At 37.9% G+C, this 20,143-nt stretch overlaps 2 protein-coding genes across 2 annotated transcripts in view; one reads left to right on the top strand and one right to left on the bottom strand.

Moving 5' to 3' along the window:
* The window catches only part of ATPSCKMT (ATP synthase c subunit lysine N-methyltransferase), a 31,922-nt gene extending 24,778 nt beyond the window's left edge, over nt 1-7,144 (bottom strand). Inside the window, exon 1 of the mRNA XM_036752622.1 lies at nt 7,081-7,144. Coding sequence (XP_036608517.1) covers nt 7,081-7,144 — 64 coding nt within the window. The remainder of the gene's footprint in view (nt 1-7,080) is intronic.
* The window catches only part of CCT5 (chaperonin containing TCP1 subunit 5), a 19,442-nt gene continuing 6,160 nt past the window's right edge, over nt 6,862-20,143 (top strand). Inside the window, exons 1-8 of the mRNA XM_036752611.1 lie at nt 6,862-7,662; nt 12,766-12,826; nt 12,904-13,068; nt 15,046-15,244; nt 16,862-17,054; nt 17,144-17,293; nt 17,628-17,747; nt 19,776-19,961. Coding sequence (XP_036608506.1) covers nt 7,558-7,662; nt 12,766-12,826; nt 12,904-13,068; nt 15,046-15,244; nt 16,862-17,054; nt 17,144-17,293; nt 17,628-17,747; nt 19,776-19,961 — 1,179 coding nt within the window. The 5' untranslated portion in view covers nt 6,862-7,557. The remainder of the gene's footprint in view (nt 7,663-12,765; nt 12,827-12,903; nt 13,069-15,045; nt 15,245-16,861; nt 17,055-17,143; nt 17,294-17,627; nt 17,748-19,775; nt 19,962-20,143) is intronic.

Here is a 20,143-nt window from a genome sequence, read left to right as displayed (position 1 = left end):
ATTTTTGAAGAGAGAAAGGCATGATCAGGCCCATATCTTAGGAATATTATTTTGACAGCTATGCAATGGATGAAGAGAAGGCAGAAAGACTATTAAGGAGCAAGTAAATGGAAAAGGTGATGAGAACTTAATGAAAGTGGTAGTAGTGTGAGTAAAAAAGGGACAGATAAAAGGTATGGCAAAACTTATGACTAATGGGAGATGGGAGAGGTAAGGGAGAAGAAAGAATAACTGAGAGGTTACAAACCTGGGTAACTGGATAGATGATATTCATACAAGGTTACCTTGCATTTGCTTTGTATGTACCTTCTATTTATGTATAAGCTTACATGTGAGAAAGCCCATTACAAATGTAAGCTAGTTGAAGTAAGGGATTGGTTTGCCTTTGTATCTTCAAGACTTAACACAGTGCCCAGCCTGTCATAAATGCTTAATATTTATTGACGGATCAAAAGAAACTATGTGTGCAGTATCTACATACATAATATATGTTATTCTTTATGCAGTATTTTTATGATAGCAAAGAGCTGACTAAAAAGTGAGTGCCTATAGACTGGGGGATGGCTATGTCATATGAATGAATATCATAGAATATCATTGTGCGGTAAGAAATTGGGAGTGAACATGAGGAATTGAACAAACAAGCAGAACCAGGATAACAATATACACAACTGCAACAAAGCAAATGAAATGAACAGTAAAAGGAAGTCAAACTCTGGGTAATTATTAATTATAGTGATGAATCTTAGTTCCAGAGACAAGATAATAATATATGCCTCCCCTTGCTCTCAGCAGAGAGGTGTAGGACTACTGGTACAGAACAGTGTTTGCCCTTTCAGACACAGTCATTATGATTATCAGTTGGTTTTACTTAAGTATTTTGTTTCAAGTAAAGGTTCAAAGCTGGATGAAGCTATAGCAAACAATGACTATGTCATAAAAAGAAAAAACTCCAAAAAAAATTTTTTAAATAGAAAAAAATTTTGGAGAGGTTTAAGGTAAAGCTCGATGATTTCAGACATACAATCATAAATCTAGAGTTGAAAGGGACTTCAGACATCATTTATAAATGAGACGAGAAGGCTCAGCTTTAGGAAGACCCGTAAACCAATCTAATTCTTTCAGAAAATAAAAAGCGAGAAGTGCCAGTTCCTCTGAGAATGAAGCAAGGGGAGAAAGATAGGTGTGTATATATCACACTGTGTTATAAAGTAGGGAAAACAAGCAGCTAGTAACAAGACACCATTTTCTCAGCAGGTCTTGGGGACAGGAAGAGAGCAGGTTTGGAACATCCACTGTAGAGAGTAAAAGAGAAGTTCAAAAAGAAATAAAAACTGTTGTGCACAGTGAAGTCCAAGGTGATTAAATAACAAATTTATAGTGAATTCAGCTAATAGGATCATATGCAATCGGCAGTTTAGGAATTGATGCAGAGAAGGCAGATGACAGGGTTGAGGACTGGAAATATGTGGAAGGCAGAGAATAAGAGGGTAAATGAGAAGGTCAGCACAACATACTTGTCCATTTTCTCAAAAAAGAGGAGGTAAAATCTTCATGCTAAAAATGGAGATTTATTTCAAGGAATAAAGCCATTCCAGATTTTGGGAACAGCATTTTAAGGAACAGAGATGGAATAAGTGCTGTGTCTTGATAGAAGACTGTCCTGAATAATCAATGTTAATGAATAGAAATTATATAGGGCGGGGCACAGGGCAAAGATGGGGCTGGTCAGACAACATAGAATCTTGAAGACCCAGTAGAGGGGCTTAATTTCTTTTGGTATCGATTCTGTAAACTATCTATGGCACAAATAGAATTATAAATTCACTTTAAATAACAGTATCCCAAACTTACAAAGTTTAGTAAAGCCTGATGAAGATCCCAGCTATCAGGTAAATAAGTAAATCACTAGATAGGAAGAGTGCCCAAGTACAATCATACAATTTGATAATCACTGTCAGGTACCAGCAAGCAGAAAAAAAAAACAAAACCTGATAGTAATACCTTTATTATAAATGGACAGCACTTAATCCTTTTAAAATTCTTTCATATAAATTATTGCATTTGGATATTAATGTGAACTTCCACTGATAAATAAGGATTGGTCAATTCAGTTCTTAGATTTATGTCCTCTCTCCTAAGATTCAGTTCAGCAAATTATTTGCTGACTATCTACTACAGCATTAGCATTCCATCAGAGATACAGAGTATTCAAGCTGTCCTTTCTATATCCCTAGGAAAAAAAAAGGATGAAATGAAAGGAAGAGAAACTTAAATCAGAAAGACCAATTAGGAGGTAACCTGCAACACTAAATGAGAGATAATGACCTTTCTCCTCAAAACTTCACATAGTAATCTATTTCATACCTCCCTAATACACGTCATATAATACTTTTTATTAAAACTATACATCTTTTTGTCTTATTCTTCTATTAAACTTTAAGCTCCATGAGGACAGGGGCATGGTTTATTTAAACCTTGTATCTCTCCCAGAACTTAACACATAGCTGCACATAGCAGGTACTTAATATTTATTGAATATTGGTAATTGATAATGAATAAATTTCAAATTTAAATAAAACAAAATCAATCAATAAGTATAAAGAATATTGGCAACAGAGAGCACAATCAGTTAAGGGTAATAATAGAGCTGTTTTCAAGTATCTTAAGGAATATATAAAAGGAATCGCCCTTGTCCTAGCTGGTCATAGATGACAGAAAAAGGAGCAATGAGGCGGAAGATTTAGCAAAGAGGCAGATTAAGTAGATTAGAGTTGTCCAAAAACAGAATGGGCTACCTGAAAAAGCAGTCATATACCCATAAATAAAAGTCTTCAAGTAGAAGCTGAGTGACCACTTATCAGAGTATTTGTTACAGTAGGAACTTCAATTCTGGACTGGATGACTACCGAAATTTCTTTCAATTCAGATTCTGGAATTTTGTGAACTTTCTGCCATTATCAACTGACTGAAGAATTATCTCTCGGAGTAATCAAAGCTAACCTTAAACCACTATTTTGTTTAAGAAAATTCTAGACTCTAGAGTCACTGATTCTGTTTTTCACTCTGGGAATAAAGTTCACAAACAATACCGAGTCGAAGTGCTTTCATTTGCAGTATCTTATTTGATTGGTAGGGAACTAGGCCAAAGCCTTATACTCACTTGAGTTGTTGATGCAACAACAAAAAATACAGAAGGGATTAAAAGACACAAAGCTAGAGACATTACCTCCCTTCTCTCAAATTTCTCCCTAAAGCTTATACCTCTCTTCTGTGCTTTTTTCCTTGTCTCCATTATATCAATGTCTTTCTTCAACTGTAAATTCCTTGAGACTGGAGTCTGCGTCTATCTATTTCAGTATTTACCAGAGCCTTGCAGCACAGTGCCTGGCATATGGTAGGAGATTAATAAATATTTGTTTGATAAATCAAAAATCAAGAAGTTTTCAAGGTTTCTTATGAGTGAGCTCTCCAAGCGTATTTTTTTCAATGATCAAAAATCCATCTTTTCTCTCTCCCACCACTCCCCATCTCTACCCCAATGAAAAAAACAAAACCTTGGTAACAAATATACATGTCAAGCAAAAATAAATTCCTACGCTGTGTCCCAAAAAAATATGTTCCTTTAAATTTCAATAGTGCTATACCACTTTATCTGAACCATTTCTTTGCATTCATCACATTCTACCTTGTGGCACTTTTGTTCATTCAGAAATGTTTAGTAAGGTGCCTACTGTTAGAAAGTAATGTTGCTAGGTGATAAAATATCCTTCATACACATCAAGCTTACAGTTTAGAGGATACATTTGTGTACATGTTAAGCCTGTTAAGACTGTTAAATTCCTTGATGGTTAAGTTCCTGTGTTGTTTTTCATCTTTGAATCCCCAATATAAGACAATACTTAAGAATTTGCTGAATATACCAATTCACCAAATTTAATGTTAGCTATTTTTAAGACTGATCCGGGGAATAAAAATGATGTCCCTAGAAGTATAATCTAAGAGTTTTAAGAAAGAGATCTTGTAATTTAAAAAGATATGGAAATATTCCCAAGGTCAGCCAGATACTAACAACACTTAAACATAGAATATTTTGCTATGGGAAGTAGATATGCCTGTTCATGATTTGAGGATTTTGCCTATGGCAGTTAGCGGGCGGAAATAAGTATGCCAGAAGCTTAGTCCTTTGACTAGTGCTCATCTGGGATGTACACCTTAACAAATTAGTAGAGGAACCAATATAGAAAATGCTCAAACAAGTCCTACATCCCAGAATAGGTGTTTTCATATATATGGGGATAACACTTACTGTTGATCCTTCCAGACAAAATACTTGCCAAATGATTTAGTGAGCTCCCTCTCCTCTCCCCATCCTCATTACCTCATATATAACATTTTAATACACAAGTCTCTCATGCATGTTATTATAGCTATTTGTACGTATTCCAAAAGTGTTAAGGGCAGTTTTAAGCTATTAAGAGCTTAAAACAAAAGCTTTTTTAAAAAAAGCTTAAAGTTTTTAAGTCTCAATAAAGGTTTCTTAAAATTGCATTATGACTTTTGGAACACCCTAGAAATATTTTATAATCCTAATAACCTGTTACTATTAATGACTGCCATAACGAAGAATGATGAATAAAGACAATCATGAAAAGATTTACATGAACTCATCTCTGCTTCCTGGTTTCCCTGGCTTCCTTCATGTTCCTGCTAAAAGCTTACCTTCTAAAGGAAGCCTTTCCCATTCCCTTTTAATTCTAGTGCCTTCCATCTGTTGATTATTTCCTATTTTTCCCATCTATAGTTTGTTCATAATGGTTTGCAAGTTATCTCCCCCGTTAGACTGAGTTCTCTCTGGATAGGTGTTGTCCTTTGCCTTTCCTTGTAACTCCAGAGCATAGCATGGTATCTATCACATAGTAGGAGGCTAATGTTTACTAAGTAAAGTAGTAGTAGAGGTAGGAAAAAAAAACCACAAGATTACAGACAAGTAAACAAGAGGATAACAATAAAACAATTGGTTCTGAATACTGTGAAATTATAATGACCAAGTTTGGCCCCAAAAGAGAAAATGAGAAGGTACTTCCCCAAACTTTCTTTGTACAGGTAGGGAGCTATGATTCTGGTACACTGCACATAATGCTAGCCTTTTCCAACATATTTTAGTTCTAAAATTTTTTCCCCCTCTTCCTTATTTTTCATTATGAGGAATGCCTCTCTGGGAATAGTAAGAGGAAGAAATTCAGTGGAAAATATATGTTATATAAAAATAAAAGATATCAATGAAATTTTTTTAAAATGTTTTCAGAATTGAACTGAATTATAACAAGTGGAGTGGAAGGTGGGAATTAAGGGCTATGTCAGTAGGGTTGCAAACTTGACTAGACATCAAGACATCTTGGTGAACACACACTCCTAGGTTGACTCTATGACTAACGTTTTAGGGATACGACTTACCCAGGATTCAAACCTACTCTGAACCGTGGGAACTCTGTGTTTATTAAAAGGCATAAAAAGCTTCCAAGTGTACTTCATTTCAATTCAATAAACATTAAGTGTCCATTATTATAGCCTTCTGTCTTGTGTTCCAATCTGACCCACTCTAGGAAGCTGTGCTTCTGAAGTTGAGGGCCTTCTGGCGAGCACCAAGCCCTGAATCATTACCATTTTACAACTTTAGTAAAGTGCCTGCCACATTGGCACTTAGGTTATTGACCGACTGACCTACTTAAACAGTTCTAAACCTTTTTTTGTTTCTCAAGAACATAAAATACATGGAAGTTAAAAAAATATTTTTTAAAACACTGAAGGACCTCTGATGCTCCAAAAGGAAAAGTGACCATGAGGAAGCTAGGACTAAGACCCAAATATTCTCCCGACTTCCAGTCCAAAGCTCTTTTCAAATGTTTTACCGTAAAAGAAAAAATCACCTTGGACTTTGGGATGCTTGATTTCTATTTCATTACTGATGTGCGAATTCATAGAAAATGTGAGTTCAAAGCAATACGCCACTGATGAGTCTATTAAGACACCCTAAAGTCATAAACATGACAACACTGACCCTAAAACTTTTCAGTGTTTCGCTTTTGAGACAGCCCTGCGCTGTGCGCTGCCAGCGGCCTGGGGGATCGAAGCCTCGGTCCTGATTCTGAAATCAGAAAGGATCCGGCGCCTGGTGTCCGGGCGGGGTTAGGGAAGGATGCCCTCTACACCTGTGATTTGTTTTATTTCATTTCGCCAACATAAAATTTCGAGAGGCCAATCACTACGGGTGTTAGCTGCATCGGTTAGCAAGCATTTATTAGGCGCTTACAGTATACCAATCATTGGGATAGGCTCTGAGGATACAAAGGAAAACAAAACTCAATAAACATTGTCTACCACATGCCAGGTACTATACTAAGTGCTGGGGCCACAAAAAGGGCAAAAGACAGTCCCAGTCCACAAGGAGCTATCTAATGGGGAAGACAACATAAATATATACGAACAAGCCCTATGAATAAAATAAATAAGAAATAATTAACAGAGAGGAGTAACTAGAATTAAAAGAGCACACGCACAGCGTCCCCTATGTAACAAACGCTTAATATTTTTGGACCCAGTGAAGCTCTCTGATCTCACAGATGTCTCACACTCTAACAAAGGAGACATGTTAATAATCAATGGATGCACTTCAGATTTGTGCGTTGAGAATGCGAGGGGATTTCGGTGGACGGCGGCTGGGAACGGGGGCAGCTGACTTCAGAGTCAAGACCCACTAACTCAGAGGATACAAGCAGTTTTCACTTTAACAGGCTAAAGCTCCCCCCGCTGACCCCAAGGCTGGAGCCCCACCTAGTCTAGGAACGTTAACGCCCGAGCGCGTTCCCAACTGCCAGGGCCGGCCACGCGCACCCAAAAGGGGAGCGGAGTCGAGGCTCCCACCCCCCAACCCCCACGCGCAAGGAGGCGCCGCCACACTGGCAGCCAAAGCAAAGTGGCTGAGCGGGCACGTGGCAGGGAGCCACCCCTCCCTCCTAGACTCCCTCCCGCCGGCGGTGAGGACGGAACCCGCCGGTATACCCTGCAGTCTGGCCTGACCTCCTCCTCCTCCTCCTTCCCCCATCGCGAGAACTCCGGCAGCGACTGGAGGGGGCACGACCATCTGCATGGATAGGTAGGGGAGGAAAGGTAAGAAGACTTTCGAAGAGACAAACTTTTTATTCTGCATCACTAACCAGAAATTTCGGGACGCTTTCAATTTTAGGGCGAAATAAAAGCCTTTATCTCTTGGGAAAATCTGCGTGAAGGGGAAGAAATTCCAATCAGTCTTTGGCAGCGTCCTCACACTTCTCCCCCCCGGCCATTTTCTACATAATGGTTCTCTCCGAGGGCGGCTGATTCCAGAAAGTGCTGCCTGGCATGAAATTAGTCTCAATCAAAAAAAAAAAATCACAAAGAGTCAACTGCGCCTGCGCGAAGCGCTGAAACTGCGTCTGTCGCGAGAGTGAGCAGTGGTTTCCCTCCCACCTAGTTTGTCTCTGCTGGTTGCTGGGAGGGATCCTTTCTAGGTGGACCATGTCTTCCATGGGTACTCTGGCATTCGACGAATATGGCCGTCCATTCCTCATCATCAAGGACCAAGAGCGCAAGTCTCGCCTTATGGGACTGGAGGCCCTCAAGGTAACGGATCCCAGAGTCGTTGGCAGCCGAAGAACGGGAGGCCCCGGGAACCGGTGTCTCCTGCGCGTGCGCAAGGGTTGGGGAAGGGTTCCGCCATGTGCTCTGGGGAAAGACCGAGAAATTCTCCTTATTCCCGATTCCCGTTGAGCTCTCTACCCCACTCAGGGCACACGCGTGACCCTCCCCCCCACCTACAGAAAGAGCTTCCGTGGGCCTTCTAGTCAGCGAGACCATAGTTATTACCCTGGCTTTATTGGGGGTGGGGCAATTTGGAAGCCAGTATTTTGTTAGATGGTGTCTAAAAGAGAACAGCACTTCCGTCCAGGGTACTTAGGCCCTCCACTGACCCAGTTTTTGTATTTTTATGCTCTCTGCAGGGTGTATCTTAACAGCTTAAAAGTGCGATGAGACTTTTAAGAACACCTTATAAATAAAGATTTATTGTAGACTTGCTATTTACTGCACAGATTAATCAAATTTAGCCGAAACGATAGTTTCTGGATACCCTTCCCTGGATCCCACTAATGTACAACTGGCGTTTAGTCATTATATGTTAAGTACTTTAGAGATGTTAAATAAAACAAGTTCCTTGGCCTTGGGGAGTTGATCTCCTGTAATGGAGCGGAGAAAACGTGTGTGTGTGTGTGTGTGTGTGTGTGTGTGTGTGTGTGAAATACTAAGCAGAATGTGATACATTCTGCAGGCTTCCTGGCTTTAGAAATTTAATCTCTTTTTGTCTGGTGTAATAAAGGGAGACCTTATGGATAAGGTAAAGTTTGACTTGGGGATTTTGAAGAATGGGTAAGATTTCAAGGAGGTGTAGGGAGGATATAAACTAAGGGAGGCAACCAAGAGCATCTTCAAGGAACAAGGAGTAGACTAGTTTGAAGGGATGGGCCATAAGGGGAGTGGGGGGATATAAATCTGGAAAGGTAGGTTAGGACCAAATGGCAGAGAATTTTGATGTCGAGGTAAGGAGTTAGGCCTTAACTTGCTAGGTTTTCAGGAGGTGTATTATGGATGATTTTAGTATTGTACACTGGAGGCAGGAAAAACCTCTAAGGAACACATTCATTTCTATCCCTGTGAGAAAGAATAAGGACCTGGATTAAAGTGTTGGGAGTAGGAAGAGAAAAGATGATTCCAGACAAACTGTAGGTTTTTTATTAGCCATTATTACAGCTTTAAGAGGAAAAGATAGGGGCTCTGCCCCCTTATCTAGAAATTAAATGCATTTGGGTGAAAAATTGAATTTGCTTTGTATAATGTTGCTTACCTAAGGCCATCATAGATGCAAAATAATTGTTAGATTTAGCAGGAGCTTTTAAAAAGTTGAATCTTGACTTGAGAGGCGGAAGAGATCTTATATTCAGGATGGGCTGAGTTCAGGTAATAGTTTCTTGTATCTTTAATATTAGGCACAGTGTTAAGATATATTTTAAGAATTGTACATATACTTTCATAGCTCTTACTCTCTTTTAATCTGTATACCACTGACTTCGTAACGTACAGTTCTAACAATGCTTTTGGATTCTGTGACCTTTAATTAAGCTTGATACTCTAGGCACCTAACACATTTCAGCTAATCTTCAGGCTATTAAAGTAGGCTGGGACCCAAAAAGTAAGGCCATAAGTAATGTAGGCTTGGTGGTGCAGTAGATAAGAGTGCCAGGCCTGGGGTCAGGAGGACTCCTCTTCCTGAGTTCAAAACCAGGCAGGGAAGCAGATGCAAAGTGGTGAAATAGGTACATAAAATGATGTTAAGTAAGGTAAACTTTAGGGTACTGACTTCATGTTATTTTGGTATTGGAATAAGCCATTGATTAAATGAACAAATGTTGAAACTTAGCATAAATTTCAATTTCATCTTACATCAGTTAATAGGGCAACTAGGCTAGGGTGGCACAGTAAATAAGAGTGCCAGACTTGGACTCAGGAATGCCAAAGTTCAAATCTGGCCTTGGATACTTACTAGCTGTTTGACTCTGGGCAAGTCACTTAACACTATTTGCCTCAGCTTCTCATTTGCAAAACAAGCCAGAGAAGAAATGGCAGACCACTCCAGTATCTTTGCCAAGAAAACCCCAAATGGGGTCACTAAAGAGTTGGAAACTGAATAACAAGATGTAGACAAACCTTTTGGACTTATTCTGGATGCTAGCTAGATATTAATTCCAGGGGAAAATAGTGACTGAGAAAAGAGGAATAATATAATCCAAGTCCTTGTAACATTGCCCAGATGATACTTCTTGGTTCAAGAGAAATTAATTCAGTGATGTGAGAGTAATGACTTTATTTAATCCCTCTCTGTTCCTCATAAAACATCTGTCCCTAGGTAAAAGTTATGGAATTTACCTTTTTCCCAGATAGACTGGAATAAGTAACAAGTAAGAATAGCTTAATTTATCACTGGCTTTTTTGAAGGAGTTGGATTCCTGGGTGTTTAATGGCCATTGCCCCGATTATTTTTTCAAAGGGTAGGGATGTAGATCAGAGATCCCTATGTGGATATGTTCTTAGTGTGGTCCAGGGTCCCCTAACACATCCTTAAAATCCCTTAAACAGGGTCCACAAAGTCAAAATACTGCATTATAATACTACTATGTTTAAATTTCTAATGAGTAAATATGTATGGATGATAACTCACATAAACAGAAGCTGAAGGAGGAAGGAGGATGAGAGCTCTTCATTTTTAAGAGTTTGAGGGGGTCCTGAAATCAAATGAGAACCACTGATCTAGAGCAAAGATTCTTAACTAGAGGTCCATAGATATTTCTTTGGGTCCAGGAACTAGGATGGGGGAATAATTTTATCTTCTGAGCTCTTGCTCAGATGAGACAGTCCATCACCCAAATCCTGGCATTTTCACTGGCTGTTCTCTATTCCTGGAACTTTTCTTTGCCTCTGTCTCTGTCCTTTGTCTTCATTGGCTCCTTTCAAGTTTCAGTTAAAGCCCTACCTTCCACAAGAAGCCTTTCCCAGTCCTTCTTAGTCTTAGGACCTTCCCTCTAAGATGATCTTCAGTATATGTAGAACCTGTATCAAATTACATGCCTTCTTGGGGTGGGGGAGGAGAGAGGGGGAGAAAATTTGGAACTCAAAAACTTGTGGAACTGAGTGTTGTAAACTAAAAAAAATTTTAAAAAGATAATCTTCAATTTTACATGTCTGTATCTTGTTTGTGCATACTTGTCTGTACGTTGTCTTCTCCGTTTGACTTCAAGTTACCTTGAATCAGGGATGGTAGCTGGTTTTGTTTTCAATTTGAGTGATATTTTTTTTTGGTACTTTGTATACCCCCCCCTTTTTTTTTCCATCTTTTTTGAGGCAGGGCAGGGGACTTGGCACATAGTAGGTGCTTAATAAGTATTTGTTGACTCACTCGGGGAGTTTTTTTTTAACCTCTAACTGAAATAAACTTTCTTCACTTCTGAGAAAGGATTCGTAACATTGACCAGACAACCAGAGGAGTCCACAAAAAAACCATGGGGTCCACAAAAAAAGGTTAAGAACCTGTGATCTAGAGGAATGATTGGTATCTTGCCTGTGTATTTGTCTAATGCATTTGCCTTCCTAGAACCCAGTTTCCCTTACTATTGTTGTGAGGTAAAGAGGAAAACCAAGAGTGTAGCCCATAAAAGGATTATATAAGATGGTTGGGAAAGAAGGACAGGGAAGATGACTAGAGTATTAAGTTGTCAGGAGGAAAAAAAAAAGCACTGGTATTTGAAAGTTCACAGAGGTTGTAGTGAAAAAATTGTATATATCCTTGGCACAGAATTAGTTGATTTGCCATTGGGGGAGATAGTTATACTGGTTTGATTTCATTCAGTTACTCAAATATTTAGTGATTGCTTTCTATACCTGATATAAAGGAAATATACACATCGTCCTTGCTCTCCATGATCTTAAAATCCAATGAAGGAGATGAAATATGTACAAAAATAAATATATTGTGAGGCAGCAATGCCATGAGTAAGTGAAGAAATAGGAGTTCAGAAGTGGTAAAGATTATTTCTGACCCGGAATCTAGAAACTCTGCCTAGAGATGGTTCTTTTTTTAACTTAGCTTTGAAAAATGGCTGTAGAGTTTCCATGAAGAGATAGGGTAGTGCAGTTTTTCTAGATAGAATGTGTATCACTAACAAAGGCAGGGGAAAAAAAGTAGAAGGAATGTCTTAGAAAAATAGGAGACTATAATAGGAGAGAATACAGGAAAGGAAGATAGGAACCACTTTGTGAAGAACCTTGAATGCAAGGTTAAGGAGTTTGGATTTTATCCTGGGAAATTGTGTTATTTCTCAGGTCAGAGATATTAAAGATCAAAACTTAATTTCAGGAAGATAACCTCATTTTAGGTAAATTTGAAGGGAGAAGCAAGGAAATTATTTGCAGTGATACAGTATTACATAATAAGAGTTCGAACTAATGGAGATGGAAAAGAAGAAACAGATATGAAAAACATTAAAGAGTGGTGCTCAGAATTTGGTCAGTAGATAAGGTGAGAGAGTTAGGAGTTGGGGTTTGCTTGGAAGGTTTCAAACTTGGGTGGTTGGAGATTGTAGTACTTCTGACCAAAAATTGATTTTGTTTTTTAAAGGGCTGGTAGGCTTTGTAGAGCTCCTGCCCTTCAAAATGACAAAATAACCAGACATTAAACCACTAGTTACTGTCAATATAGCTCATAAGGTTCCTCCAGGACTCATAGGGTCTATTTGATAGCACAGTGGTTATGTGATATTTAATTCTGTAAATAGTGCAACTAAAGTATAAACTACCTACAGTTAAAATGGGCATAATTTTGATAAGTATGAAATATCTATTGTGATTGGGGTATCTTTTGGTATTGTTTGGGTGCTATTAGAGATACAAGGAGGCATAGGACTAGGAATTTGTTAAAATTGAGGAAGCAAAATAAACATTAAATAACAGTTCAAGATACCAGAACTGTTACGAGCTAGTGAATATTAATGTTAAATTACGCAACAAATGGCTGTGACTTAGTATTTTATAGTAAGTGAGTTCTCTCCTCTTGTTATGTTGAGAGTCCTGCCATCGATTTTGGCCAATTTCGTTCTCACTTCTTATGTTTGTTTCTTTTAGTCTCACATAATGGCAGCAAAAGCTGTATCAAATACAATGAGAACATCACTTGGACCTAATGGTAAGATTCCAATTCTATTTTTGATCATTTTATTTGCTGAATTTCAAATCTCTAAATTATTTTAATGTCTTCTTTAGGGCTTGATAAAATGATGGTGGATAAGGATGGTGATGTGACTGTAACCAATGATGGTGCCACCATTTTAAGCATGATGGATGTAGATCATCAGATTGCTAAACTGATGGTTGAACTTTCCAAATCACAGGATGATGAGATTGGAGATGGGACTACAGGAGTAGTTGGTAAGAAAAATATGAAAATAAGCAGAATAAAAATCAGAGTGGTTATTTTTATTGTTGACCACAATGAGTAATTTATTCACCAAGAGTCAATTTTAAATCACTGATCAAGTAGGCTGACTTTTTTTCCTGATAGAAGGTATAGTCTTATTATTAACAATTGCTGGCATTTTTTTTTTTTTAGAACTTTAAAGTTTGCTCTACCTAGGTTTTTATTTGAACCACACAAACAGCCCCTTCAGGTAGATTACAGAATAATATTATTATTTCCAATAATTTATCCGATCCATTTGCAGAGAAAGAAACCTAAAGGTTAAATGACTTACATGTGGCCACACAACTAGTAAGTCTTCTTGACTTCAAGTCCAGTGTGCCATGATGCCTTTATATATTATGCATAATATATGTGATCAAACTTGGAGATATAATTACCCATGTCACACAGATAATAAATAGCAGAGCCTGATTTTTAGTTCAGGTCCTCTAATACGAGGTCCAGCACTTTTTTCACTTCATCAGCTGATTAATGACTTAGTGTTGGCCAGTACTGGTGTCTATAACAGCATCAGTTGCCTTATTTTTTCAGTAACTTGGGACAAAAATATTCCGTACCTGTTAAATTTCTAGATGATACGAGTTATTTCAAAAAGGTGGTCCGAAAACATTGGTCTCTTAAACTTTAAGCCTCATAGATTGAGCTTCAGAAATCAGTTACACAGGTACAGGATAGGGAAATCTGGTTTTATGTAAGGACCTGATTAAGCATGAGTCAATTGTTGGCCAGGTTGTTTTAAAAATTAGTACTATCAGGCTGAATTAATTGAAGTGTAATTATTAAGTTGTAAGTAGTAATGAAGTTACTCTTTATTTCTCAAGAGCAGGGATTCTTAACCTGATGTCTATAAACTGTTTTTTTTTTTCTTTTATTTTGATGACTATGTTTCAAAAAAAATTTTGGATTCCTTTGTAATCTTATGGATTTTATTTTATGCATTCAAAAACATTCTGAGAAGGGGTCCATAGCATTCACCAGATTAGCAAAGAAATCCATAAGACAGAAAAAGGATAAGAACTCCTGTTCTAAAGGGTGGAGCCAGGACCAGTGGAAGGAATTACAGGGAGTCAGATTTCAGTTTAATAAAAGGACGTTTTTTCAAACCATTAAAACTATACAACAATGAATCGATGGAATTGTTAAAGTATTGCTTTCAACCTGTGCCCTTTGTTAAGTCAATAGGCGTTTAGCACTTAACCGTGTAGTAGGCACTGTGCTAAGTGTTGAGGATACAAATAAAGGGGAGAAAAAAGACACTCTTAGCTCTTGAGGAGCTTTCATTTGAATGTGAGAAACAACACCTAACGAAAAGGGACCCATGCTGTGGTCATGTTAGCAAAGTCCAGAGAATCAGACTAGAGTGGGAAGAGGAATGAACCGATGGCTGGCTTGGGTCTTTGCTAAATTGTAAGTTCCGTGTGGTTTGGGACCATAGAGAGGGGTGGCTGTTGAATGAATGCATTAAAAGGATTCTAAAGGCCATGTTTGCAAACCCAAAGAATAGTCTCTTAAGATTTACAGAAAGGTCCAGTATTCATTGTCACCTCTCTCAAGTGTGGATATCTCCCAATGCATTGTCCTTTGCTTTCTTTTCTCTGCATTGGTGATTTCATCTACTCCCTTGGGTTCATTTAGTTGCATATTACACCCAAAACTATACATTTAGTCTAATGTCTCTCTTGAACTCCAATCTCACATTACCAACCATTAGTGGAACATCTCTATAATTAGATAACTGAGGTTTCAAGTTGTCTGAGGTTTACAAAGTAAGTCGCAGAATATCTTAAGATGCCAATTCTAGGACACTTGCCATTATACCAAATTGCCTTCCTACACAAATTACATACAATAAATTCAGAAACAAAATGTTCATTGAGATGTAGTTTTCTACTAAGTTTTTCTGTTTTGTTTTTACCACTTCACAGTTCTGGCTGGTGCTTTGTTAGAAGAAGCTGAACAACTGCTGGATCGTGGTATTCATCCAATCAGAATAGCAGATGGTTATGAGCAGGCTGCTCGAATTGCCATCGAACATTTGGACAAAATCAGCGATAGTTTTCCAGTTGATGTTAACAATACCGAACCTCTCATCCAGACTGCAAAAACAACTCTTGGCTCTAAAGTGTAAGTTAATGACATCACCAGTATTTGGTTTTTGTTGTGTGCCACTTTTAAAGCAAGCATTTTTGTGGGAAAATCTAGTCTGGCAAATAATTTAGAAATATAGCTAATAAAAAAGTCTTTCTGGAGACATAAGTAGATTTTCATGACTAATAATTTCCCATTTCTTTGTATGGAAGCTCTTTGTCCTAAAGTGTTGAAATATGTTTCATATTTTGTGTAGATTTAGTCATATCTAGCCTTAGCCCATACATGATGAGTAAAATTAAGCCCCAATATAGTGAAATTTTGAATCATTTCTCATAGGTTATTCATGTAATAAAAATTCCATTTTGCATACCTTAAATTTATTAGCCACCATGGCTTCTGTTCTTTCCATATAAACCACAGAAGTAGCCTGACCAGACAAAGTCTGAGAGAGGTGACAATGAATACTGGACCTTTCTGTAAACCTTAAGTGACTATTCTTTGGGTTTGCAAACATGGCCTTTAGAATCCTTTTAATGCATTCATTCAACAGTCATTTGCAGGTAACAAATGAAGTTTGTAGTTTGGCAAAGGGTCGAAACACCTTCCTTTTCACTCTTATTCATTAAACTCCAGTTTAAAACTACTTCTTTTCTCTAGACTCAAATCTGTGAACTCCTCCATTTTGATTTTTAAACTCTTTCTAATCCGACACCAGGGCCGCTAAGTGGTGCGGTGGGTTGAGTATCAGGCCAAGAGTCAGGAAGACTTGATTTCAAATCCACCTTCACACACTCACTAGCTGTGTGACCTCGGGCAACTCACTTAATCCTGCTTGCCTCAGTTCCTCATCTGTAAAATGAGCTAAGGAAGGAAACTGGCAAGCCACTCCAGTATCTTTGTCGAGGAAAACCCAAATAGGGTCACAAAGAGTCTGGCATCACCACACTGAAAAATGACTAAACAAATCTGACACCAACCTGTCTTTTCATCTTTAATATGCCTTCCTCCCTTAGCCAAACTTCATAGGGTGGAGATCTTTGGGTGAGTATTCCTTCAGTTCTTTCCAGTAGTATTTCTTGGTATTCTTGCTGACTTTTTTTTTTCATATGAAGTGTGTTAGTTTTCTCTAATTCTGTAAAGCAGCCCGTTGGTATGTAATTTGTTGGGTTAATTGTTACATTAAACTTAAAAATTAATTTAGGGGAAATATTGACGTTTATACTCTATAGATATCCATCTAATTAGGATAATAGGTTTTAAGTTCTCTTGTGAGCCTTAGCAAGTTAATATGCAAACATTTGTTACATTTGACATTCATGAAACATATTTATCTTTCCATTTTCTCTAAGTTTTGTTGGCAATGTAGCATAGAAATGCAAATGGTAATACGTATACAGATTTTATAATCTTTAGTCGGTGCTTATTCCTTTAAATTCTTTTTCTTCTTGCTATAATTATTATTTCCAACGCTCTGATAAATAAATGTGACTTCATTGACATAAGGAACTCAGGTGAGGAAATTACCTCTGCTCTCTGTAGTTTTAACATAAATGTATCTTAAAGACCTTTTCTGCATCTTTTGATAATTTAGTAATTACTAAATACATTTCAAAGATATTCCTAAAGTATGTTCTTTTTTTTTCCCATCAGAGTTAACAGCTGCCACCAACAAATGGCTGAAATTGCTGTAAATGCTGTCCTGACAGTAGCTGATTTGGAACGGAGAGATGTTGACTTTGAGCTAATCAAAGTAGAAGGCAAAGTAGGAGGAAGACTTGAAGACACTCAGCTTATTAAGGGAGTAATTGTGGATAAGGATTTTAGTCATCCACAAATGCCTAAAGTAAGTCATTTCCTCTTTTTCCTTTTGTAGCTTGATATTTTTTAGCCCTTCAAATCATCTAAACAAAATGTTTTCGTGTTTTTCTATAGGAAGTGAAAAATGCTAAGATTGCAATTCTTACATGTCCATTTGAGCCACCCAAGCCAAAAACTAAACATAAGCTTGACGTTACATCTGTAGAAGATTACAAAGCCCTGCAGAAGTATGAAAAGGAGAAGTTTGAAGAAATGATTGAACAAGTGAGTCATACTGTGGTTCTATGTAGATACAGTGAATGAAAGAATATATATTGTACTAAGTATTGTGCTTAGTCTCTTTAAGGATTAATTTGTTTTGTTATGGCATACTATATAATTTAAGACTTCTGAATATGGCATTTGTTGATAAAGGAAGGTTGATAAGCACTTGTATTAAAAAGCAAACAAGCTATCCAAGGAAATCATTGGGGTTTTTACTCTTTGAAGCATAATTTTAGTTAGGTATTACGGCAGTACTTAACCTTGAAGTACATGGAATTAAAAGTCTTTGTGGTTTTTTGTATCTTTCATATTAGATCTTGTTTTTCTTTTTCAGATTAAACTCACTGGTGCAAACCTAGCTATTTGCCAGTGGGGTTTTGACGATGAAGCAAATCATTTACTCCTTCAGAATAAGTTGCCTGCTGTCCGTTGGGTAGGGGGACCAGAAATTGAAGTAAGAAATTCTATCTTTTTATATGATTTCTTATTCCAGAGACTTTTTAGACATAACTACTTGACTTTTTTTTTTCCTTCTTTGTCAGCTGCTTAATTTATATGGTTGGCATTCTGTATCTGTGATAAAGTACACTGGCCAGTGACTACCTGTCATATTCTAGAATTTTTTTTAAAAGAAGCTCAGTTTAAAGGGACAAGTTGCAAAAGATTATTTCCTTTACATTCAGATTTTGAAGATTGATATTTCAGACCCATGATTTCATGAGTATGGGTATTCCCTCCCCCAGTGTAGATATAAATGCTTTTCTCTTTTTCTGTGCAGTTCCTATTTTCCCACAAATCCTACATAGCCATAGACAATATTCCTAGCATGTTAAACATCTTCCTTCTATTCTCATAGTTTCTCAAGGTTTCAAACTGTCCATCTCTTTAATGTTTCTCCTATTCCACTTCTTTTCTAGTTTCGTGTGTGTTCAAACACACACGCACGCACACACACATATCCATCCTTTTAATGTGGCAACATCCATGATGGTAGTGTTGAAGGTAGACATGGTAACCTAAATACATTCCATATTTTAATTACGATCTATATGATCTTTTTCCCACCATCAACTTAAAGCTTAAATTTTTCCAACTTATTAGCTATAGCTATAGAGATCATAAGGATGAACATTGATTAAGCAGCCTGAGGAGAGAAAGAGAAAGGAGTGAAAAGAAGGAGCTCTTCTCCCAAATCAGCCTTTTATTTTGCAGTTAGAAAAGGTATGGAAATTTTTTATGAAGTTAACTAGTTGAGAGCTCACATTTTTCAGTTATAATATAAAGGAAGCAGTATTAGAATGTTCTCTGAGAAGTTCTATCTCAGTAGTTTTTAGTCATAGTCACAAATTCTTAAAGACCTAAAGTAAAAGCTAGATGCCCATTTGTCAGAAGTGTAGTTAGAGCTTCTAGGGAAAAGGAATTGGACTAGTTAGCCCCTAAGTCTTTAACAACTCTGAAATTCTGTGATTTCCATCTTTCCTTTTTTTTTTTGCCACTTCTGTCATATATTATCATTAATAAAATCTTCAGCCTCTTTATACCTACCTTGTGTGTTTCAATTACCTTTGAGGCTATCTCAGAGATAGCTTTAACTCTCCTGAGGTATATTGCCAATACCTTTATACCTACCTTGTGTGTTTCAATTACCTTTGAGGCTATCTCAAAGATAGCTGTAACTCTCCTGAGGTATATTGCCAATACAGTACCCACAGCAGCTGCTGTGAATGTGCAGGTGTATTCCCAGGTTTGAGTCACAAAATACAACACACACTCGTCATTGAAGATGAAACCATGACATTTATTCAAATACCAGGAAGCCAAATCCATCATAGTAATAAAAAAATCCATACGCATTACTAAGGCAGGGAGCACTGCCATCCCCAAGCCTTCCCTCTGTCAGGCCTCCCCAGAAACAAGCTCTCTTAGGCAAAATGCCCCTCTCTCACCCATGCTAACTGCTCTGCTCTCTCTTTCTGCCTCCTTTCTCCCAGCTCCACCACATTTACACTTCCTGCTCCACCTGTTTGGCATGATCCTCCCACCACAGGCTCCATGTGACGCTGGCCTGTTATGGATGGGAAAGATCTTCCCATGCCCATTAGCATGACATTTTGCCTCTCCTGAGGCCATCACGTTCCATGATTTCTCTCAAATCATACTCCAGTAATTCATTGTGGCTTAGAGATGATACTGCATTCTTGAAAGACATGCCAGTGACATGCAAGTAATAGCTGGCACTTACCAAGTTGTAAGGTCCTAAAGTATGGGCCCAGCAACACACTACAGTTACTGAAGGTGCTGGTGGGGAAGGAGAGATGGAGGAGAAGGTGGCATTTGCAACACATGAAGCAAAGATTCAGTCCTGTTGGCCACCTTCCAAAGTGTCAGTGATAAAGTAGGGGAAATGGAAGGGAGTCTCAGATGGGTGCTGAGGATCACATGTTGATGTTTAACTTTATAAAATTTTTATTGTCTTTTTTAGCTCATTGCTATTGCAACAGGAGGGCGCATAGTTCCACGGTTCTCTGAACTCACACCTGAGAAACTTGGTTTTGCCGGTCTGGTAAAAGAGATCTCATTTGGAACCACCAAAGACAAAATGCTTGTTATAGAGAAATGTAAGAACTCCAGGGCTGTGACCATATTCATTAGAGGAGGAAATAAAATGGTAAGGAATTGTCATGTTACACTTGAATTTGGCATACCAGTTGGCAGTAATTTGACAGTCACAGCTACTGCTTGCCTACATAGAAAAATAGATCTCATTCTTCTTGTATTGATAGCTTTTGGTTTCAACATAATTCATTTGCTTTCCTTCAACACTATATTAGTTTGCCTGTCTTTCCACAG

Source organism: Trichosurus vulpecula, chromosome 1 (assembly GCF_011100635.1).
Source record: "Trichosurus vulpecula isolate mTriVul1 chromosome 1, mTriVul1.pri, whole genome shotgun sequence".
NCBI lineage: Eukaryota > Metazoa > Chordata > Mammalia > Diprotodontia > Phalangeridae > Trichosurus > Trichosurus vulpecula.
This window is presented reverse-complemented; position numbering and strand designations above follow the sequence as displayed.